The 19,481-nt window shown below is 36.1% G+C and overlaps 1 protein-coding gene across 15 annotated transcripts in view; it reads left to right on the top strand.

Moving 5' to 3' along the window:
• The window catches only part of cacna2d1 (calcium voltage-gated channel auxiliary subunit alpha2delta 1), a 240,725-nt gene that overhangs the window by 207,670 nt on the left and 13,574 nt on the right, over positions 1-19,481 (top strand). For 6 of the 15 annotated variants that reach the window (XM_088645531.1, XM_088645535.1, XM_088645534.1 and 3 more), the window contains 9 exons: positions 7,060-7,120; positions 8,400-8,497; positions 11,058-11,139; positions 11,830-11,892; positions 13,785-13,888; positions 14,504-14,590; positions 15,845-15,912; positions 18,068-18,106; positions 18,201-18,272. In XM_088645531.1, the coding sequence (XP_088501657.1) occupies positions 7,060-7,120; positions 8,400-8,497; positions 11,058-11,139; positions 11,830-11,892; positions 13,785-13,888; positions 14,504-14,590; positions 15,845-15,912; positions 18,068-18,106; positions 18,201-18,272 (674 nt within the window). Of the gene's footprint in view, positions 1-7,057; positions 7,121-8,399; positions 8,498-11,057; positions 11,140-11,829; positions 11,893-13,784; positions 13,889-14,497; positions 14,591-15,844; positions 15,913-18,067; positions 18,107-18,200; positions 18,273-19,481 lie in introns of all 15 variants that reach the window. The other 9 variants (XM_088645537.1, XM_088645536.1, XM_088645525.1 and 6 more) reach the window with 3 other exon arrangements.

The raw sequence follows: 19,481 nt of genomic DNA, 5'->3' as shown, positions 1-19,481 counted from the left end.
TTAATTTGTACAGGATTCCAAGATGATTTACATTTAAAGAATTAAAGAAATATGTTATTGTTTTTATTAAGGTGATGAAGACAAAGTTGAATACTTGTAGTCCCTTGAACAAAAGGTGTAGAATGAGAACAAATAAGGGTATTTAATGCTCATTTTTAAATTTTTTTATTGATTTGTTTTATCTTTGTTGCAACATGTCTTATATGAAACAAAATTACAGAGTAAATTTTTAAGCTTTTGTTATGCCATTGCAATTTTGCTATTACATTCATGGCTCTGAACCCCCTAACCTCATATGGTAGAGAATGAGGGGGACGCCTCAGACCCTCACTCCTTTGAACCACTTGTCTTTTAACACTTCACTGTCAATGCAGCCCCGAACCAGAGGCTGAGTGCCTATCTGAGGTGAGATCCCTCAGGAACACCACTGTATTCCAGCACAAGCCCAGTAGCCCACAGGGACTGCTGTGTTTTGCAGAGAGCCAAAAGAAACCTCTACTACTAGTCCCACCCTGTTCTCAGGGGTGCTCGGCCAATAGCACGCTGCAGCTTGGCAAATCCTTGTCACAGTCAGCTAGTGATATGATCTGGGATCGAACAGATGATCTTAGCCAAGTGCCTTTACTGTATGGATAGAGTCACTCAGGATATAGTGTTACAGTTACAGCACCGTAAGGACCTCGCTTTTACGTCTCATCCAAAGGACGGCACCTTTTTACAGTATAGTGTCCCTGTCACTATACTGGGGCATTAGAACCCACACAGACCACAGGGTGAGCTCCCCCTACTGGCCCCAGTAGGATCTCATCCAGCAGCAACCATAGTTTTTCCCAAGAGGTCTCCCATCCAGGTATTGACCAGGCTCACACCTGCTGAGCTTCAGTTGGTTGCTACTGTATTTGTGAGTTGCAGGCAAGCAGTTAATATGCCTGCTGGCAATTACTGGCAATTATTACATCTCAGTCATCCTTTGGTATATAATATATGAAGGTGTACTGCATCATACTGGCAGAGAATGACAAGCCTGAAGATACATAAATTTCTGCCAATAATTGTCTTGTCACTGTTTTTAGGCACTTTCTCCCCACTAATCTTGACATCTTAACATCCTCCATGGGTTCTATGCAATCACTTATTGTACACAAATAAACACAAATAAACATCCTGCAGCCCACCCACAGTGAAACTAACAACATTATATCAAAATGACCATTGAGTTGATTTGTTTTAAGATTTTCCCTTACATGGAAACATCAACAATATTTTATGGACATTAGATACAGTATATACAATGTAGTACTACTGTAGACTAAGGAATATAGTTAATCATATACAATATGTATATATTTGAGTTGCATACAGTATGTTCACTGTTGACATGTTAATGTAATTATTTTCAGACTAGATATCATTTTCTGTGTTTCATCTAAATATTTTAGGCTTTTTCTGTGTGTCTGAAGGGAAAGCAGAGATGGTGAAATCAAAAATGTTGTTAGAATTGCAGAATTAAACACAATCATCAGTATAGCATGAGACTATAAACTCATGAATTCTGCAATTCAGTTTCATAAAATAACATAACCATTGTCAATTTATTAAAAGATATGTATTGGAAAGCAGAAAATCCTACGAGGAAGGTAGTATTAATAGAATTAAATTTAAAAAAAACTTTAAACATTTCTACATTTTTTTATAAAGTTTAAGTATATGTTCATTACATATTAAAGTATATACAGTGTTCATTAGCTGCTTAGTAGAGTTTTGTTTTCATTGTATTTTAAAGTTCCCTAAATACCATTCTTAGTATTTTCACACAACAAAATGTTAAGTTAAATGCAGTCAAGAATGTCTTGCACCTGTAAATTCTCCCAGAAGGGGAGTTTCCAGCTAATATTGGTTAATATAGAAAATTACAGTTTTATTCTTAATAATACAATGGGAATGCCATTTTGTATATAAAAGCCACAGGCTATAGACCCTGCTTCAGTGTTCAGTAGTTTCCAGAAAATTAGTTTTCTTGCTGAGAACTTCTGTTATACCTCAAAGTAGGCCTTTTAGTCAGAAAACAATATTTTTATTCATGGATTCATTACTGAATAAAATATTGTTGTGTAATCCCTATTGTCTACCCTTTTTTGTGTTTCCCCAACTTTTTCTCCCTCTCTCTGCTGGATTTTCTCAGCACAACTTGGCAAGTATTTTTTTAGATGTTTACCTTCCTCATGTAGTTGTACCTGCTGTACTACTGTATGTGTGCTTACTGATATTTTTTTTTTCCTGCTGATTACTTTATTTCTCACATGAGGTATAGCCTTGTGTTGTAACCACTAATCTTCGGGGTTTGAGTTGTAACATTCACATATGTAAAATAGGTTTCATTTCTAACTATTTAATTCATTTGCCACCACTCTTTACAATTACTATTTACATTTACCATCAATAATAACAATTACTAATCAACGATTAGGCTGCTTGCATTTCCATAAAAAAGACACACGAGTTTTAAGACAGAAGGCAGTGCATGAAATAGTTTTTCACAAGTATATACGACTTTAATGTCACGTATGCAATGCCGTATCTATATTTCACCCTGTGATGACTTGGTGAACTGTGTTTTTGCTCTGATGCATGCATACTGTATGTTCCACTTGTCTCTTTTCTATTCCCACAACAATGTTTTCTCTATGGATTTTAGATCATGTGACTTTAAGGGTGTCTGCATCATTTTAAGGCACTGACAATTGCAAGTAATTTTAAAAGTGCCCTGAAGGAGTATTGTAGCAATGGCATAGCCTAATCTTAACTTAAGCTCTTGTAAAATCATCCTTAATAAATCCTTAAGCTGGTTTCAAGATAAGATGACTGAAAAACATCTCATCCTGAAATGCAAACAAGGTAGAGGTGGTGAGAGAAACAAAAGATAAGAATTGCAGATAAAATATAACCTGTATTAGACAATAAAGTAAAACAGCGTCTATTTAGCAGACACATCATGAGTTTGATGAGGGCAGACAAATAAGGAGGGTAATTATTTCTCCTGTATTTTTCAAAATTGGACTCGTAGTAAGCATTGTGTTTAAAGGTCTTATAGCTACCCCCCAATAAAATATTACATACCTATCATTTATCTTATTATTGGAATATTCTTTGTCATTCATGCATTATTAACATTTTCCATGACAGTTGGTATTGATTTACAAGTTACTTTTTGTCAAGAGTAGAGTCTGAATTGTCATTGTTTTCACCTGGTGTGGGACATATGGTATTCAATTGGATAGGAGGTTACCTCTAATGTGAATGGCTCAAAGCCAATTAGTCCAAATGAGCACCAGACCCACTTGAAATATATCAGGGTTTTTACCTATCTGTGGGAATTGTGTCACATACAGGATCAGGCTCAAAGGGTAAAAGTGCTCTTTTAAAGTACAAATTGAGACTGGTAGCATTGATGTTGCCATTGTGAGTCTGGGCCATGTTGCTAACAAATGGTGCCTGGAATTCCCTAAGGAAAAACACAAAACTGACTGAGCACCCGCAGTGTAGGCTTGGGCTTAGTCAGCCAGTGCTCTTTTGGATTTCCGGCACACAGTGACTCCTGTGGTTCGTCAGCAATCAATGCCATTGAGAGACACGCCACTCCTCCAGTCAGCAGTAATTCTTACAAAGTGGCAGGTTATTAAGGACTTTAAAGATGGGTTTGTCACAGGACCCCAGCTATGTGTCTGATTCTCTCTGTAGAGTTTCAGGGTCTAAAAATCAAAATGTTTTGTGGTACCAAATGTATATAGAAAATCAACTTGTATTATCGCTGTTTTCGCTTTATTGTTGCCATCATGAGTCTACTCCTCACATTCATACCATCCAGTTTCTCTCAGTCAGAATGCTTCTTCAATCAGTATGCCAATTTTAATCAATATGCCATTTTGTCATCCTTAAAGTTGGAGTTTCTAGCTACCAAACTAACAGTCCAAAAAACTGTGTAACTGGTAAAACTGACCAACAAAAGTTTAAGAATTTAAGTTTAAATATCAAAATTGGTTTTATATATAAGAGAAAAAAGCATTGATATAACAAAAATAATTGTTTTAAAATAAAGAAAATACTGTTCTACAATATACATTCTAAATGCATATGATCCTGAATTGACTTTGTACTTGACATTGACTTTATCTGTAATTTTATTTATAAAACTTTTTTTAAATTATTATTATTATTGTAGTTAGTAATCCTGAATCATGTCTTTTAATGGAATGAACTGTATCCTATTGTAAAAGTACTGCATAGAAAATACTTCCCTTGTTAGATGAGTCATGTCCCTAAAGAGTTTAAAAAAACATGGAAAACTTAATCCTTATCTTAAATACTGGTTATAGAATTGCAGTGCAATATATATATTTTAAATTAAGCTGTATGCAATTATATTTCTTTATATAATAGGTAATGTGTTTATTATGATCTTTATTTCCTTTATATGATGGAAGGGGTGGCCTGACAGCCAGCGCAGCTGCCCCTCAGCTCTTGAATCCTGGGTTTGATTCTGGACTGGGACTGTGAGATTCACGCCTGGTTCTTGTGCTTCTCGCCCATTTTCCAAAGGCATGCAAGCTAGGGTGATCAGTGTTGGTAAACTGTCCTGCTGCAAGTGTCTACCTCCCCTGCAGCGTACCAGTATACAGTACAGTCTAGGGTTTCAAGTCCACCATGCACTGTGCCTTTAGGAGAACGCCAGGTTGATGTGATCCTTTCCAGGATTGGTTAATTTTCTAATAATGGATGGATTGAGGGGTAGTGTGACTATAAGACTTTTAAAACATTTAATAAGAACGACATATTTCCTTCTCAAAACTGAGCCTTCACTAGCTCTCCCCTTGGCATCCTTATTTTCTGCACTCATTTTTAATCCTTGAAACCCCGATTAAATGATGCAAAGTATATGAAACCACTATCAATTCTCTAAAGACAAATTTTTTTTTGTCCCATCTTTCCATCTGTGTTTTTAGTAGGTTATATTAGCTATCTGCATTCTGAATTCAACCAAACTGACAAAATACAGTTCATCTACATTTTGTCTTTGGAAAGGCATTTGTCAGAGTAACTTGAATTTAGTAACTAGAGTACATGACAAAGTTCTGAATTCAGCATAACTTACAAAACTATGCTGAAAGCACTGATCAATACAATAAAATGCAGTAGTAGATAACAGAAAAAAATTCAATGAACTGTTCGAATATATTCAAAAACCATACTCAGGTTGTAATATGAGATCACAACTATGGTACTTTATATAGGTTCTTAGGAATTGTATGCTACAGTATATCATTGTCTCTGGATTTTGCTTTCAAAAGCTTACTTTTTAAGGAAGGTTTTTTTTTAATATGCAACAAACCTTGCATCTAATTACTTAAAGACTTGACAACATGCAGTACGGTTTCAGTGCACTGCCCTGAAGGGAATAATTTTAAGACTCTGGTAGGGGCAGCCCATATCTCTTTCAGTAAAAGGATGTATATTTTACATCGTTTTCATGAAAGAAGACATCATTTCTGGCAATATGTAAATACCACAGCCCCACAGAAGCTACTAAGAAAACCTTAGATTTCCGCAGACACCTGCTTTCTTTAGCTTACTATCTTTACCATCTAAAGAACACCTCTTGATCAGATTGCAATATTTTTATTCAAGAGATGCTCATTGAATAAAATATTGTTTGCTGTAACCCCTGTAGTTTTACCCTGTTTTCTGTTTCCCTCCTTATTCTCTCTCTCTACTGGATTTTCACAGGGCCAAGGGGCAAGTATTCTCAAGCTGGTTGTTTTCCTCATGTGGTTGTACCAGTTCTTCTGTTCCTTGCATGTCTAATGCTGTCCTTTCCTGTAACATCTAACCTTTTGTTCATACCAGTTCTAGGCTTTTGTTCTAATCCAGTAATATCTGTGTTTTCAATGTGCGTCATCTGATTTATTTTGGTGTGTCTGGTGGTGCAATCTTTCACCCGACTTGCTTTTCTTGAGTTGGTACAGGTCTAAAATGATGTAGGCTGCATGTGGAAACTGGAAAGTATTTGAAAGTCTTGAGCTCTGCAATCCAGCAAGATAGCCCTAGCATGTATCATCACTTCAGCATCACGCTTTGCATATTACAAGAAAGCTTAGTCAGCTTTGCTAGCTTATGAAAGGAAATTACATTGCATTTCAGTACATGTGAGTACTGCACTCATCATACACTCTGTAACCATTGAATGTAATATTTATCTCTTACAAATATGCATCATAACCAACAGAGTGAGATTTGAAAGAACTGTACAGTTTGAAGATGCACAAAAAATTAGCTTCATGAATCACAAAAGGCAATTCAATTTTATTTTTAAACTGAATAATGACTGAAATATCTAAAACATCAGGAAAATAGGTCCCTATTTAATTATAAAGGCTATCCACAATGAAAAAACTGAATAATATGACAAGAAACCCCAAAAACGTTTACCTGTTGACTTATTTATAAATATACAGTACAGTATGTCAGTGGTTACAGTGAAACAAAAACCTTGAGCAACATTTTAATATTTTTTTTTTGACAGGGCTGAAAACAATTTAAGTTGACAAAAGTTAACAATAGAACAGTAAATGTTGTTTATTAGTAAAAATAAGACATTGAAAAAAACTGTGCCTTTGCACATAATTATTTCAACCATAAAAGAAAACCAAGTTGCACAACGTCTTTTACCAGAGTTTTGCAATACCTCTCCTTATGGCAATTGAGGTTTTGGTGATGAACATTGCTTGGCACTATTGTAAGGGCATTCAAAATGTAAGAACTGGGTAAATACATACTGTATATACTGTTATAAATGTTTCTGTTCCACACATTAGGATTTCTTATTTATTCATGGCTGAACTATCTCATTTGTTATTACTAACCAATTTGATGTGGATGACATAGTAACATAGTATTTCCGAGGTTTATATTGTAACCTTAGAGATCTCCTGTAAAGAGGGATTGTCATGATTTTTTGCAACAAGTTACAAATGAGAATTTTAATACATATCTTTCCTCTTACAGTCTCTGAAAGCATGCAGCTAGAAAACTTTAATGAAAATGGCTACACACTCATAGCGCCTAGGTGAGTACATTTACTTCTACTTTGAATTAGCTTAATCTTTTGCACCCGGGAATCAAATAGGTTTCCCAATATATTAGACATTTAATACAGGATAAAACTAATTATTGTATGTGCTCTGTAATGCCACAGTACCAATCTTAAAAACTGGTGCTTTCAAAACTGCCTGCTGAGCTAGAAAGAAGGAATGATGCTTGTGCTTACATACAGTATTTAATACAGTATGTTGAAACCACTGCAGCTTCCATTAAAACATCCATGAGGCACCAACTAAGGTTTTCAACTTTGAATACTATGACAAAAACAGTCTTTGCATTTTACAAAAGGCTTTTGGACTTAGACTTCTTCAGAGTGGACAGTGAAACTTGAACCAGAGGGCAGAAATGAAAACATGTGTAAGTGCTTTTAAAACTGAGAACAGGAGAACACATCAGAGAATATTCTTTAAATGTTTGTCTGATAGTACCAATTGAAGATATTTAAAAGGTTATTAATCCATCTTATTGAGCCTTGCACCAATGCCTTCTGGGTACGGCTCTGGCTCACTGCAGCTGTCTAAGCAATTACTGAAAATGGGTGGATAATCTTCACTTAACAAAGCATACATTTATTTGCAGTTACCGTGTAATTTTTGAACTCTGTATTTCTTCCCTGTGGTATGATGAGTTCCTAACAGTATTTAGATCCTCATTCTAATACACTATCCAGTTGCGCCCCACATTTCCTATTGTCCATTGGTGAGTTGGACTCATGCCCACTTAGAAACTGCTTGAGACCACAGATTTTATGTCAGTGGATTAGATTTATTGTCTTAGTCTCCAGATCATGTCTGTTGAAAATTCTAAATTAACCCAGCATGCAACTGAAATTTCTGTGGCATGCCTAGTAATTATGATAATGGCTGTACTACTGTCACAAAGCATTTACAGAAACTTTGTAAAAATATATAGCTTTTACTTAAACTACCTCAAGTTGTTCTGCTTCCAACCACTAGGCAGTGTAATGTACTCTAGCATATTAATTACTTAACATAAAAATGTAAGTTAAAAGGTGAAAAAACTCGAAATATCTGACTGAAACTAGTGGTGCCATTTTACGTATCAGTCAGTGTTTTGGACTTATACAGTAGATACCTGTACATATGGTATAGATAATTGCTCACAGCCTATGGTTTTATACAGGTTTTACTTAATATTTTGTAGTATTGCATAAATACTAAAAAAAAAACACAAAAAAATGGAGTGAAATTTAATTAGTCTTTGAAAACATTTATTTTCTGCAGAGAGTACTGCAAAGACCTGAAGCCGTCTGAAAACAGGACCCAATTTCTTATGGACTTCAATGAATTTATAGACAGGAAAACACCAAATAATCCAACATGTAAGTATCAAAGGTAATAATAAAAGTTAAAGTAGGTTTGAACTCCCCTGGAACATTCTGTCACCCTTCAAAACCAGCACTCATCTGAGATTTGGGTTTCTATAGTGTGTCTGTGTATGCCTGGTTTCTAAAGGTTTTACACATCACAGATTGAGTTTCACACCAAAATTATGTTAATGAACAGATGGCTGCACACATGCTATATAGGTTTACATCTGTAATATATGTATGAACTGCACTGGTGTTTCACCAGCACTTAATGGTCATCCAATTACACAGTGTTTGTGAAGAAAAACAGGACAAGTTAAAAAATAACAAATGTAGTACTTTGAAATTTGATCTGTTGGCACAATAACTATACTTTAAACATATAATTTCATTTTATGAGTGTTTTTTTTGACAAAGTTTGTGATTCCCAGTCATGATAATTTTGTTTTCAGTATATTATCTGACACACCAGTGTTTAGGATTTCTGTATAAGACAGTGGTCTGTTCAAGTTTGGATTCAAAAGGTGTTCAGGTTCTTTCCAAGTATCAAGAGACACTGCAGCAAGTAGTAGGTTACTGTAAGAAGATAAATAAGTATCTAACAGATTGGCTAAAATTTGGATAGATTCTTTATTAGGTGTATTCATTGCTTCTGCAGCTCATACTATACATCAAACTTAATTATTTCTGGCATTCAGAGTGTCCAGTGACAGATTTATTTGCTTAGGTTCAGTGAAGCAGATAAAAAAAATTACATTAAAATTCATAGGTTCTGTTTATAATCAATTTTAATTTAAAGCATTTGAAGGAGAAAAGAACATGTAATAAGTGTTATGACAGGTGCGTCTGAGAGTGTGTTAAATTTTTCTTTTAATGAAGTCATCGAAGAGCGTTGGGGGAGTACTTATAAAACTGATTTTTTATGATAAAAAGCTTAAAGCGTTGCGTTTTATATAACCCAAGAGTTAAATCTAAAACACGTGTTTTGATCACCAAGGTCATTTTAATTTTTTCAGGACTCGTAATGACACCACTTTATTGTTATTTTATATCTCTCATTTTCCCTAATATTGTCTGCAATTAACTTTCAATCCCTATCACATTGCAGGTAGTTTGGGTCTCCCTTGTATCACAATCTTTAAATTAGACAGTGTCTCCATGTTTTCTCTGAGCTGTGGTGCTCTTTTCAACACTTTCTGTGCTCCAAAACTCCTGTAGTCCTCACTGCCTTTGCTCTCCATCTTCACCAAACTGCAGTACTGTACCTGACGTTCTCTTGAATCAGATTGTCTAGAGTCAGTCTTAACTAGGGTGGCACAGTCAGTTCAATTCCGGACCTGGGGTACTATCTGCGTGGAGTCTGTATGTTCTCCCTGTGTTCGCATGGAGTTTCCTCCCACAGTCCAAAAGCATATTGATAGGTTAATTGGCTTCTGAAGAAAGTGGCCCTGGTGTGTGTATCTGAGTCTGTGTGTCTGCCAAGGGATGGATTGGCGTCCCATCCAGGGTGTATCCTGCCTTGTGCCCATCGCTTGGTAGAATCAGCTCTGGCTCCCCTGCAACCCTGAATTGAAAATGGATGGAGGGACTTTTCTATAAACAGCTGCCTCAAAACCAAACTAATACAATACCATAGATCTAGCAGCAGTCTTGAAATCTCCAGGAAATCATAACTGCATTGAGGACTGAAATGTCATATTAGTTCTGATATGTCAGAATTTCTATCCAAATTCCTTTGGGATACAAAGTGCAGGATGGAGAATCCTTTGGAATGCAAGTGGCGTATTCCACAATATGACTTTTCGGTTCCTAGATCTATATACTGTACATCACAATGGATGGTAGCTGTCTACAAGGCAAGGTCTACTGTTGATCATATCACCTTTTGCATATCCTATACTCTATCCCAGTACTGGCCACTCTAACCACTCATTCTCACTCCTGCCTTTATGCTCAAGGTTGTTTAGAAAAATGTGATGCTGTCATTGTGAAGAAGAGAGCTGAAGAGGTATAACATCTTCATTGCTTTGTGGTCCAGTGGTGTACTGTATATCATTAGTACTGTACAGTATATCTGCACATACTGGAAAATGGTGACTATTAGAGGCTGTAGAGACTGTTAATTTAAAAATCCTGAACATCTAGTTACATGTTAATCATTGTAGTGGATAGTAAACACTAATATTTACCTTCTTAGTCTGAATTGTGTTTCCAAATTAAAGCTACTGTATACACAGTGCAACAGAAGTGTACAAAAGCACTGTGTTTTGCAAGCCATTTTCTAAAAACACTGCCTGTGTATTTAAATATGCATATTTCACTTCAAAATGTTTTTCCTTCCCAATATTGACCATTTCAATATGGCTGTTGTTTCAACAACAAAAAAACGTATTGATTAGTCACAAAAGGTGGCAAGTATCAGAAAGAAGATGAACTGAACAGTTTTAAAAGAAGTAATGAAAATGACTCATTTATTCTCTTAGATGTTGTTGCTGATGTATTAGTTTCATCCATAGCATTTGTTTGGTATTCATATATTGAACAAAATGCTGACATATTTTTGTTCTTTTAGGCAATGCTATGCTGGTCAATAGGCTTCTCCTAGATGCTGGAATTACATCTGAACTTGTCCAGCACTGGAAAAAACAATCTCTGTAAGAAATTTATGTTTTTAAGACCTGTACTAGGTATTAGATTGTCTTCCATTTTTATTTCCTGATGGATATAATCTTTAAATGTACAATGCAAAAAGATGTCTTGACTTTGGGTGTTGTTTTTTGGATCATAGAATGTATTCATAGTGTAGAGACAGGTCATAGCTTCTAATATTATAAGAAACTGGATAATAAAAGGAAAATATTGCTGCATATGCTAGCACCTCACACTATAGAGAACTGGCACCTATTCTCAAGACTGATTTAAGTTTATTAATTTTCAGTTCTTCTCCAGGTTCTGCTCTGTGCTGAATGATGCTTCATTGTGAAAGAATTGTTTTAACAAATTAACCTCTGCACCAGTAATTTGTCACAGAAAAAAAAACAAACCAACGCACCGATTTAGTTCCCGAGTCATGTAAAATGCTTGAGATAATGAGCAACATTAATGAAAACAATGTGTTTTATATTTAACTTTCTAAAATCTATATGTGCATTGAGACTAATCTTCAGGGAAATTAATTCAACGAAAACCATCAGCCACTTATGGCGCCTCTACTTCATGGGATCTGGAAAGTTGACTTTAGAAAGGCTAAATGGATAAGTCTATACATTTTTGTATTATTTAGCCTAAACCATCAGAGAAAAATGGAGTTCCCTCATTGTGGTTTGCATTCTTTTAAAAAATAGAACTGGAGTCGTTGCCAGGTTTGTTGCTACGGATGGAGGGATCACAAGAGTGTACCCCAAAAGGTATGCTGTACCTCAGTATTTATTTTTATTTTCAAAATGTAGTGATGTCATATTAAGAATTAAAAGCTTTTCCTTCCTGTATGTTAGGATAGTCCACAATATGTTGAATATCATGCTACATACTAGGGGCGAAAAACTCAATTCAAATCACTTGTAGCACGTGGTTAAATTTGCCCGTGCCTGAGAAAAGTCACTTACTTCAGGATTCTGTTCTACTCTGTCTCAGTATTTTTATATGTTCGGAGACTTAGATGAATAATGGCTCCATGAAGACATAAACTATGTTACTATACAGACAGCCAAAATTAGTGTTCTGCTCTGAATGGTGGCACTTTTGAAGAAACATATTATAAATTACGTTTATATAATTGGCAGAGATTTCATCTCTACAAAAGTAGTCTCATTAGAATTAGACTCAGATATTCAAGAGCGTCACAGTGTTTGTAGTTTATTTTCAGAATCCATTATAATGGATCAGTAAGGACCTCTTATTTAAACACACATTCACACTCAAATGAAATGTTGCTATTTATAATGCTTTTATAATTTGTAAATATAAAATGCAGAGCTGTAGTTCAACAGGGCCATCATAAACAATTTGTAAGAATGGCTGGGGTTTGGATATTTCAGATTAACCCCCATTATTGGAAAAATATGGCATGGTATACACAACAATCATGACACAGGAAATTCACACTGAGAAATTTAATATGAGATTTTGTGTTGTATATGTAATATGACATGCACAATATGCCTTGTAGAGACTTTTATCTACTGTCTGGTTAGAACGTTTTTTTCCACTTCTGAGCACTTGTAGTAGAGCATGCTTGTACCCTGTATATTATAAAGGAAAATAGTGAATGAAAAAGTAGCAAATTATGTTATTTTAATTTGTTGCTGGTTAGTTATACATTAATAGCTTTTCCTTTACCCTGATATCAAGAAAAAAACTCCATAATTATTTTTAATCTATTATATATTTCAAGGGGAGAAGCAGGGGTTAGTAAAGTAGAGAAAAGTAACGCTCGGACCGCACGGGGAACTCAAGTGACCGATTGGGTTGGCTGACTCGGCAGTCTCCGGGGTGTGAAAACATGAACACCCCTGACTCGCTGAGAGTCGCTAGATAGGCACTGCCTCACGACTGGGAGCTAGGCCCTCAAGGGTAGGGAAGGGAGAGGAAGACTCCCCTGACTCCTTGAGGGTCTCTTTGATGGGCACTGCCTCATGACCAGGCGCTGCCCTCAGGGGATAGAAAGGAGGAGATAGCCCCTTGACTCACTGAGAGTCGCACGAGAGGCACTGCCTCACGACTGGGAACTAATCCCTCAAGGGGGAAGAGAAAGGACCCCTGACTGGAGGAATCACTGTAAGAGGTGCTGCTCGAGGGATTGAGAATGAAGAGAAAGTTACATGAGAAGGAAGTGAAAGAAGTCCCCTGACTCACTGAGAGTCACTCTGAGATGCTGCCTCGCAACTGGGATGAGCCCTCAGGGGACCGAGGGAACGAGAATTAGTAAATTAGTTACCGAGAATAATGTGCTCCCCTCTGGCTCGCGCTTGAGAACCTCCCCAGAAAGAGTCCAGGTGGCGCTGCAATCCTGAGGTCGGGGAAGTGAGCTTCACTGACCCCCCCAGAGGGAACCTGGAGGCAAAGGCAACACGAAATAAAGAGGAGCAGGAGGGAGGAAGAGGGAATTCAAAACTTTAGACGTGTGCGTTAGTGTGGTTAGGGTTTAAATAGGGAAGAGAAAATTGAATGATAGAGGTGAATTATCGTGAATTATAAAAAATCTTTATATATTAATTAAAACATTGAAATGTTAATTAATTAAGCAAGTTACAATCTGAGATTCCCTACTAAAAATAGGTTTTCCCTTCTTTCATTTTAGTGCTGGGGAAGATTGGAAAGAAAGTGCTGAAACTTATGAGGCTAGCTTCTACAAAAGAAGCTTGGATAATGATTTCTATATCTTTACAGCACCTTATTTCAACAGTAAGCTTCAGATCTTTATCTCTTTATCTCTGCTGTAGTGTGTCTTCTGCAACAGTTCAATGGTTTCTCTGTATTATTTTTCTGGTGGTTTTACTATTAACATTATCAAGTCCTTTTCAATAGGCAAAAATGGTACAATAGTACTTCTGGAACAGTAGTTGCTTAAATCTTTTTTTGACTTTTACCAGACAAGAGAGACAGAAAATTAAAAACAATAATATGATGGAGCTTACTTGTGTAATTAAGACCTGTTGTCACAATAATCAGTGCTGGATTTGGTGTGACATGTAATGTGCTGGAGTAAATAGAAAAGGTCAACTTACTTTCAAAGGTTATCATGAGTTTAACAATCATTAAAAAATAGCCTGTAGGTTCCTATAGAAATGTCCAAATACCCTACAGAGTTCTAAACCTTTGGGTTGTATTTGTAAAGGAAAAGACATATACAGTATCATATTGGGATGTTTGCACAGGTGAGACAGAATAATTCTACTACTGACCTGAAATGACCTGCAATTGAAAAGGTTTGAAAACAGGTTTTAAACAAGTGCTAGACATAATTGTGGAATCGGCAGGTTTTAACATGAATTTGGCTTTTATTTTTTCCTGACTCAGGAAGCGGGGAGAGTGGCTTTGATTCTGGCATCTTGGTGAGCAGAGCAGTTGATTTGACCATTGATGGCAAAAAGATGAAACCAGCAGGTATGACCAACCAGAGCTTTAATGGCAGAGCAGAATATATAACATTCTTTTTCATATTATATGTTTGTGTTAGATTAGATTGCATTCACATTGCCTTCAGATAAGTGACTTGTGAAAAAAGCAAAAACCCATGACAATAATAATTGTAATTTTAATTTCATGTGCATATTACAGTATAGTGAATTTGTAATTTGTCAGCTGCATAGTCTAGATTAAGAAAATGAAAAGCAAGATCACAGGATTATTTTTAAAAGTAAAATTGAGCAATAGCCACAAAGCAGATAATTTTAATAATATGAGGAGATGGGAAAAACAAATATTGTTTTTAAGAACCTTTTTTGTTTTTCACTGGACTTGTGGTAAATGTACCTTAGAACCTGATAAATAGTTCTTTATATTGATTTTTGTAGCACTGTAACTTGGATTGCACACTGTTTTATTCACTGCTCTAATAAAGATTTCTGAAGAGAGAAGTGTATAAACTGACTACAACTGTTTCTGTGTATTCAGTTAAAATTTTGCTCTTGAACTAGAAAAAAGGTCCAATTAAAAAATATATAGTATTTAAAAACTGAGATGTCTGCACTATATAGCCTGCCTTAGAAAATAAGAAGAGCCGAACTGTGGGAGAGATATGACCTAAAAGCTTTCTGACCAATAAAGATCAGACCAATAAAGATCAGAAAATAACATAAGAATGGCTATGAACGAGAGCAGGCCATTCAACCCATTTAGTCTCCTGTTCTTTGCTTTAAAGGAACTTCCATATAGTATCCACTCTTGTTCTCTCGTTACTGTTTCACTGTTTATTATGTAGATATTCACTCGGTTAACTTTGTCAAGGATTAAGGATTATGAATACTTGTACAGTATCGGATACCCTTCTCAGTGTAGAACATTATTTTAAGACAAAATTTATCTAATTGCTCTTCTCTGGACAGATCCCAGAGCAGCAATATATTTCCTATAACATGGTAACTGTATACAGTATTCTAAATAAGGCATTACTAGTGTATTATACAATTGAGACCTTAGTAATAGTTTTATGGTTTTCATTAGGTACTCATAAAAATTAAGTAATTGCTGTAAGACTAAAATAATATTTGATGATGTATTGGTTTTTAACTTACCACAAATAAGGTGTCAGTTTGTGAAGAAAAAAGTACTGAGACATATCAAATAATTTATTTTGTGATCAAATAATTTACTTTTTGAATGTGTTTCATTAAATGAACATTTCTTGATCTCTTGCAGTTGTTGGCGTAAAGATTAGTATTGCAGAATGGATGGCAAACTTCACAAATGCAACAATCAGGAAAGGAGTAAGAATACAATTTAGTTTTTCCGCACTTAATCACATAGAAAGTAATAACAGTGGCTTGTTACCATTATAGTAGGGTTGTCAATCTCAGGATTTCTGTACTGATGGCAAGCTTCTTATTTTTATAGACAGTCTTTTTTTTTAAAACGGAGATCAGTCATTAAAACAAACTTGCTTCCTTCCTCAATTGAACATCTCCCAAAAGTAAAATAAGAGGGGTCAGGGGTCAGAGTTTTAGGGGGGTGGGGTAGGAAAAAAAGGAAATCTTGGGTTTAAAATGCGGTGTTTGCCTTCAATAAGCAGATCCCTCTGCCATGGAGTTACAAGATGGACCTGTCTCTTATTGAAACTAGTGAGGACCTAGAAACTCAGACTTGGAATAAAATGGCACAAGACGTTTGTGGTGCCATAAAATTAAAGTTCTGATAACATTAACAGCATGGTGCAATTTATTTTAATTTATATGGACCATAGAATCTGAAAACAAGATTAAAAGGCAATTTGTGAGATAAGAATCAAGTTTTTTTTTTTAAATAAGGAAGCCAACTCCTGCTTTATTTCTCTTGCAATTGTGCCCAGTGAGGGAATGTCTCAGACTTGTAGGTGGACGCTGGAGGGGTCATACACATCCAAGGAATAAAAACAATATGTGCAAAGTAAAGACGAGTATGTGTGAGCTTTTTAACCAATCAGGATTCAGATACCTGTACTGTTAAGATGACACATATTGATGTCATGACAATGCTGTGCACAAGCAGTGAGTCTGTGTGACCTTAAAATGAATCATTGAATCAACAACTGTTTCCCATGAGTCATTATTATATAGGGGTTAGTCATCATCAGGGTGACCGATAACACTCAGATTTGTATCAAGCATATGCAGAGACTATTAGATGATCCCAAATAGAACAAAGAAAGAAAAAATTGTAAATTCTCATTCAATTAGCTTTATTTTCATAATATAATATTACAGCATTCACCATGGTAATGTTACGAGTCCTGGCTTGATAATAATCTCTGAACGTGTATGTTTCTAGACATATACTGCAGGTGCCCGATGATAATCCATAGCAATTCACCTGTCCCACTCTACTTATTGAATGCACCAGTCATACCATGTCACATCCAAATTGCTCTGCTAAGGGTTTATATTAGCGCTAAACTATAAGGCGTATAGTATATACCTTTACTTTAATCAACTTTCACATGTTTTTCCACATTTAATTTGTGGGCTACAGCTTCACACTGTTGGGGCCCTAGGTTCAGGGGTGCTATTTGTGTAGAGTTTGTATGTTCTCCCCATGTCCATGTGGGTTTTCTCCAGTAGTCCAAAAACATACTGTACTGGTAGGTTAGTTGGCTTCTGAGAATATTGGCCCGTGTGTGAGTTTGTCTGTGTCTGTGTTCGCCCTGTGATGAACTGGCATCCCATCCAGGATGTATCCCATGTGGCACCCTTTGCTTTCTGGGATAGGTTCTGACTTGCGATCTTGAATTGGAAGGATCAGTTAGGAAATAGATGGATGGAGTACAAAAATGTTAAAATTGGGCTGTTTATTATACTTATATTTATATTTATTACACATTTGTGGATAGTTGACAACTCTGAGTAGAATCTGCAGGATTAATATTTTAGAGGACCAAGCTACTGCTGTTGCTTGAGTAAGAAGAAAGATTATTTCTTTTAATAATATAATATATTAAGTTGGTTTTTCTCTACTCTTATGCATGTTCATTTTTATTTTTGTGCCATCTAGTGATCTCTATAATATATGTATAAAAACAGTCGCCTAGCATATTCATCTATATTAGGTAGTTACCTAGACGTCTACTAAATGAAAAATATGGTGTCATATACAGTATTTGTGATGTGAACTTAAGCAAGACCTTCTTAAACTTACCCTGTAGGGAGTATTTGCTAAAGAATAAAAATCTGTGGAGATAATTAATGATGGGTTTTATTTACACTTTTGTCCTTCTGTAAGCGTATTGTAAATGTGGAGAGCCTAATAAAAGTAAATATTTTTTCCTATCAGAATAAATATATGTAAATATTTATATATAGAATTTGTATTTTAGCACAGTTGCACAAATAATTATTTTAGGATGTGAAAAAAGTAATTTTTAAAGTAAGTAATGTCAATTCTTGCTTTCAGTGCAATAGCGAGATATGTGGCTGTGAAAAGAATTCTAAGGTATGTTTCCCTACATCCCTATATGTTTTCTAAGCAATTTATTTTAAACCATATGTTCACTTCGACCTGATTTTATCATTTTTCTTAATCGTAGCTTGTCGACTGTGTGATCCTTGATGATGGTGGATTTCTCTTGATGTCCAATCAGGACGAGTACATTGATGAGGTAAATCCTAAAATATCAGCACAAATACAACATGTCATGTGAGAAAAGACATATAAGGATATTGACTGTACAGTCTGTCTTTTCAGAAAAATTGGGTTTTTCAGACTAAGGGTTAACATAACCTCTTGGGTATGTGATATACCCAACCAAGTTATGGCACTGAAGGTCCTGACTGGATCAGGCAGCAGTCATCCTGCACACTGAATGTAAAATGAACTAATTGATCGAGGGAGCAACAAATGAACGTGCTACAGGAAGCCGACATTGCCACCCAACCCAGGTCCTGGACCAAGGCTCCTTTGAAATCCAGACTCCCTACAAGACAAACAAATTGTAGTCAGCAAAGGAACAAGTAATAGGTTTATTCCATGCTGAAAAGAGAACACAGAAAGAAAACACAACGTTTCGGCCATGGAGCCTTCTTCAGTTGTAAAGCAATTGTAGTCATCATCTAACTTGCAAGGCTGTGCATACTCAGTATTCCAAAGGACACAAACAAGTGGACCAGTGTCCTAAAATACAATGTGCAGCACGGATTAGTTTCAGGGGGCACATCAAGTGCACTTGAGACTGCCCCTCAGAGGAGTGGCAGAAGAGTGTTGGGCCAAAAGGGCTGGTTCATATGAAAACATGAACCAAAATAGATAGAAGGGCCAGGCGTGGTGGAGAGTGTCCAGAGATCGGACCACAGATATTCCTAGCTTGAAGAGAGAGGCTTCCATACAGTATGCTTGTGAGGTTTAGGATAGGAGCCCCTTGAGAGGCCTCTAACCAAGACATCAAGTGCAGATATTCCCTGATCACAATACCATGGTAGCCTGAGCCACCCACAGTAGCTTGGGTTCCGGCTCAAAGAGAGATTTGATGGGGCCAACCCATCCAAAACTATGATTCCCTAAGAGGTTTGAACAACTTGACTAGCATTGCCAAAGCTAGTGCTTATTTTGAGCACTCATGATATTTGGCCTCCAGCAAGGCTCCAGACCAAGCACAATCTGAAGAACCACACACCACTGTGGGGCTCATTGAGGCAGAGTGAGAGACAAAGAGTACTACCACCTATAATTATTGGAAATCCTGTTTGTCAAGTCAAGTCGAAACTATCACTTTTTCAAGCATATACTATATTGACATTAATTTGGCAGATGTCTTCAACCCAAATTCCTGAAAATAGTTTGTGACAATTTAAAGGACATTCACGTTCAATAC

Source organism: Lepisosteus platostomus, chromosome 9 (assembly GCF_059453375.1).
Source record: "Lepisosteus platostomus isolate fLepPlt1 chromosome 9, fLepPlt1.hap1, whole genome shotgun sequence".
NCBI lineage: Eukaryota > Metazoa > Chordata > Actinopteri > Semionotiformes > Lepisosteidae > Lepisosteus > Lepisosteus platostomus.
Note: the sequence above shows the minus strand (reverse complement) of the source record. Positions and strands in the feature narration are given on the sequence as shown.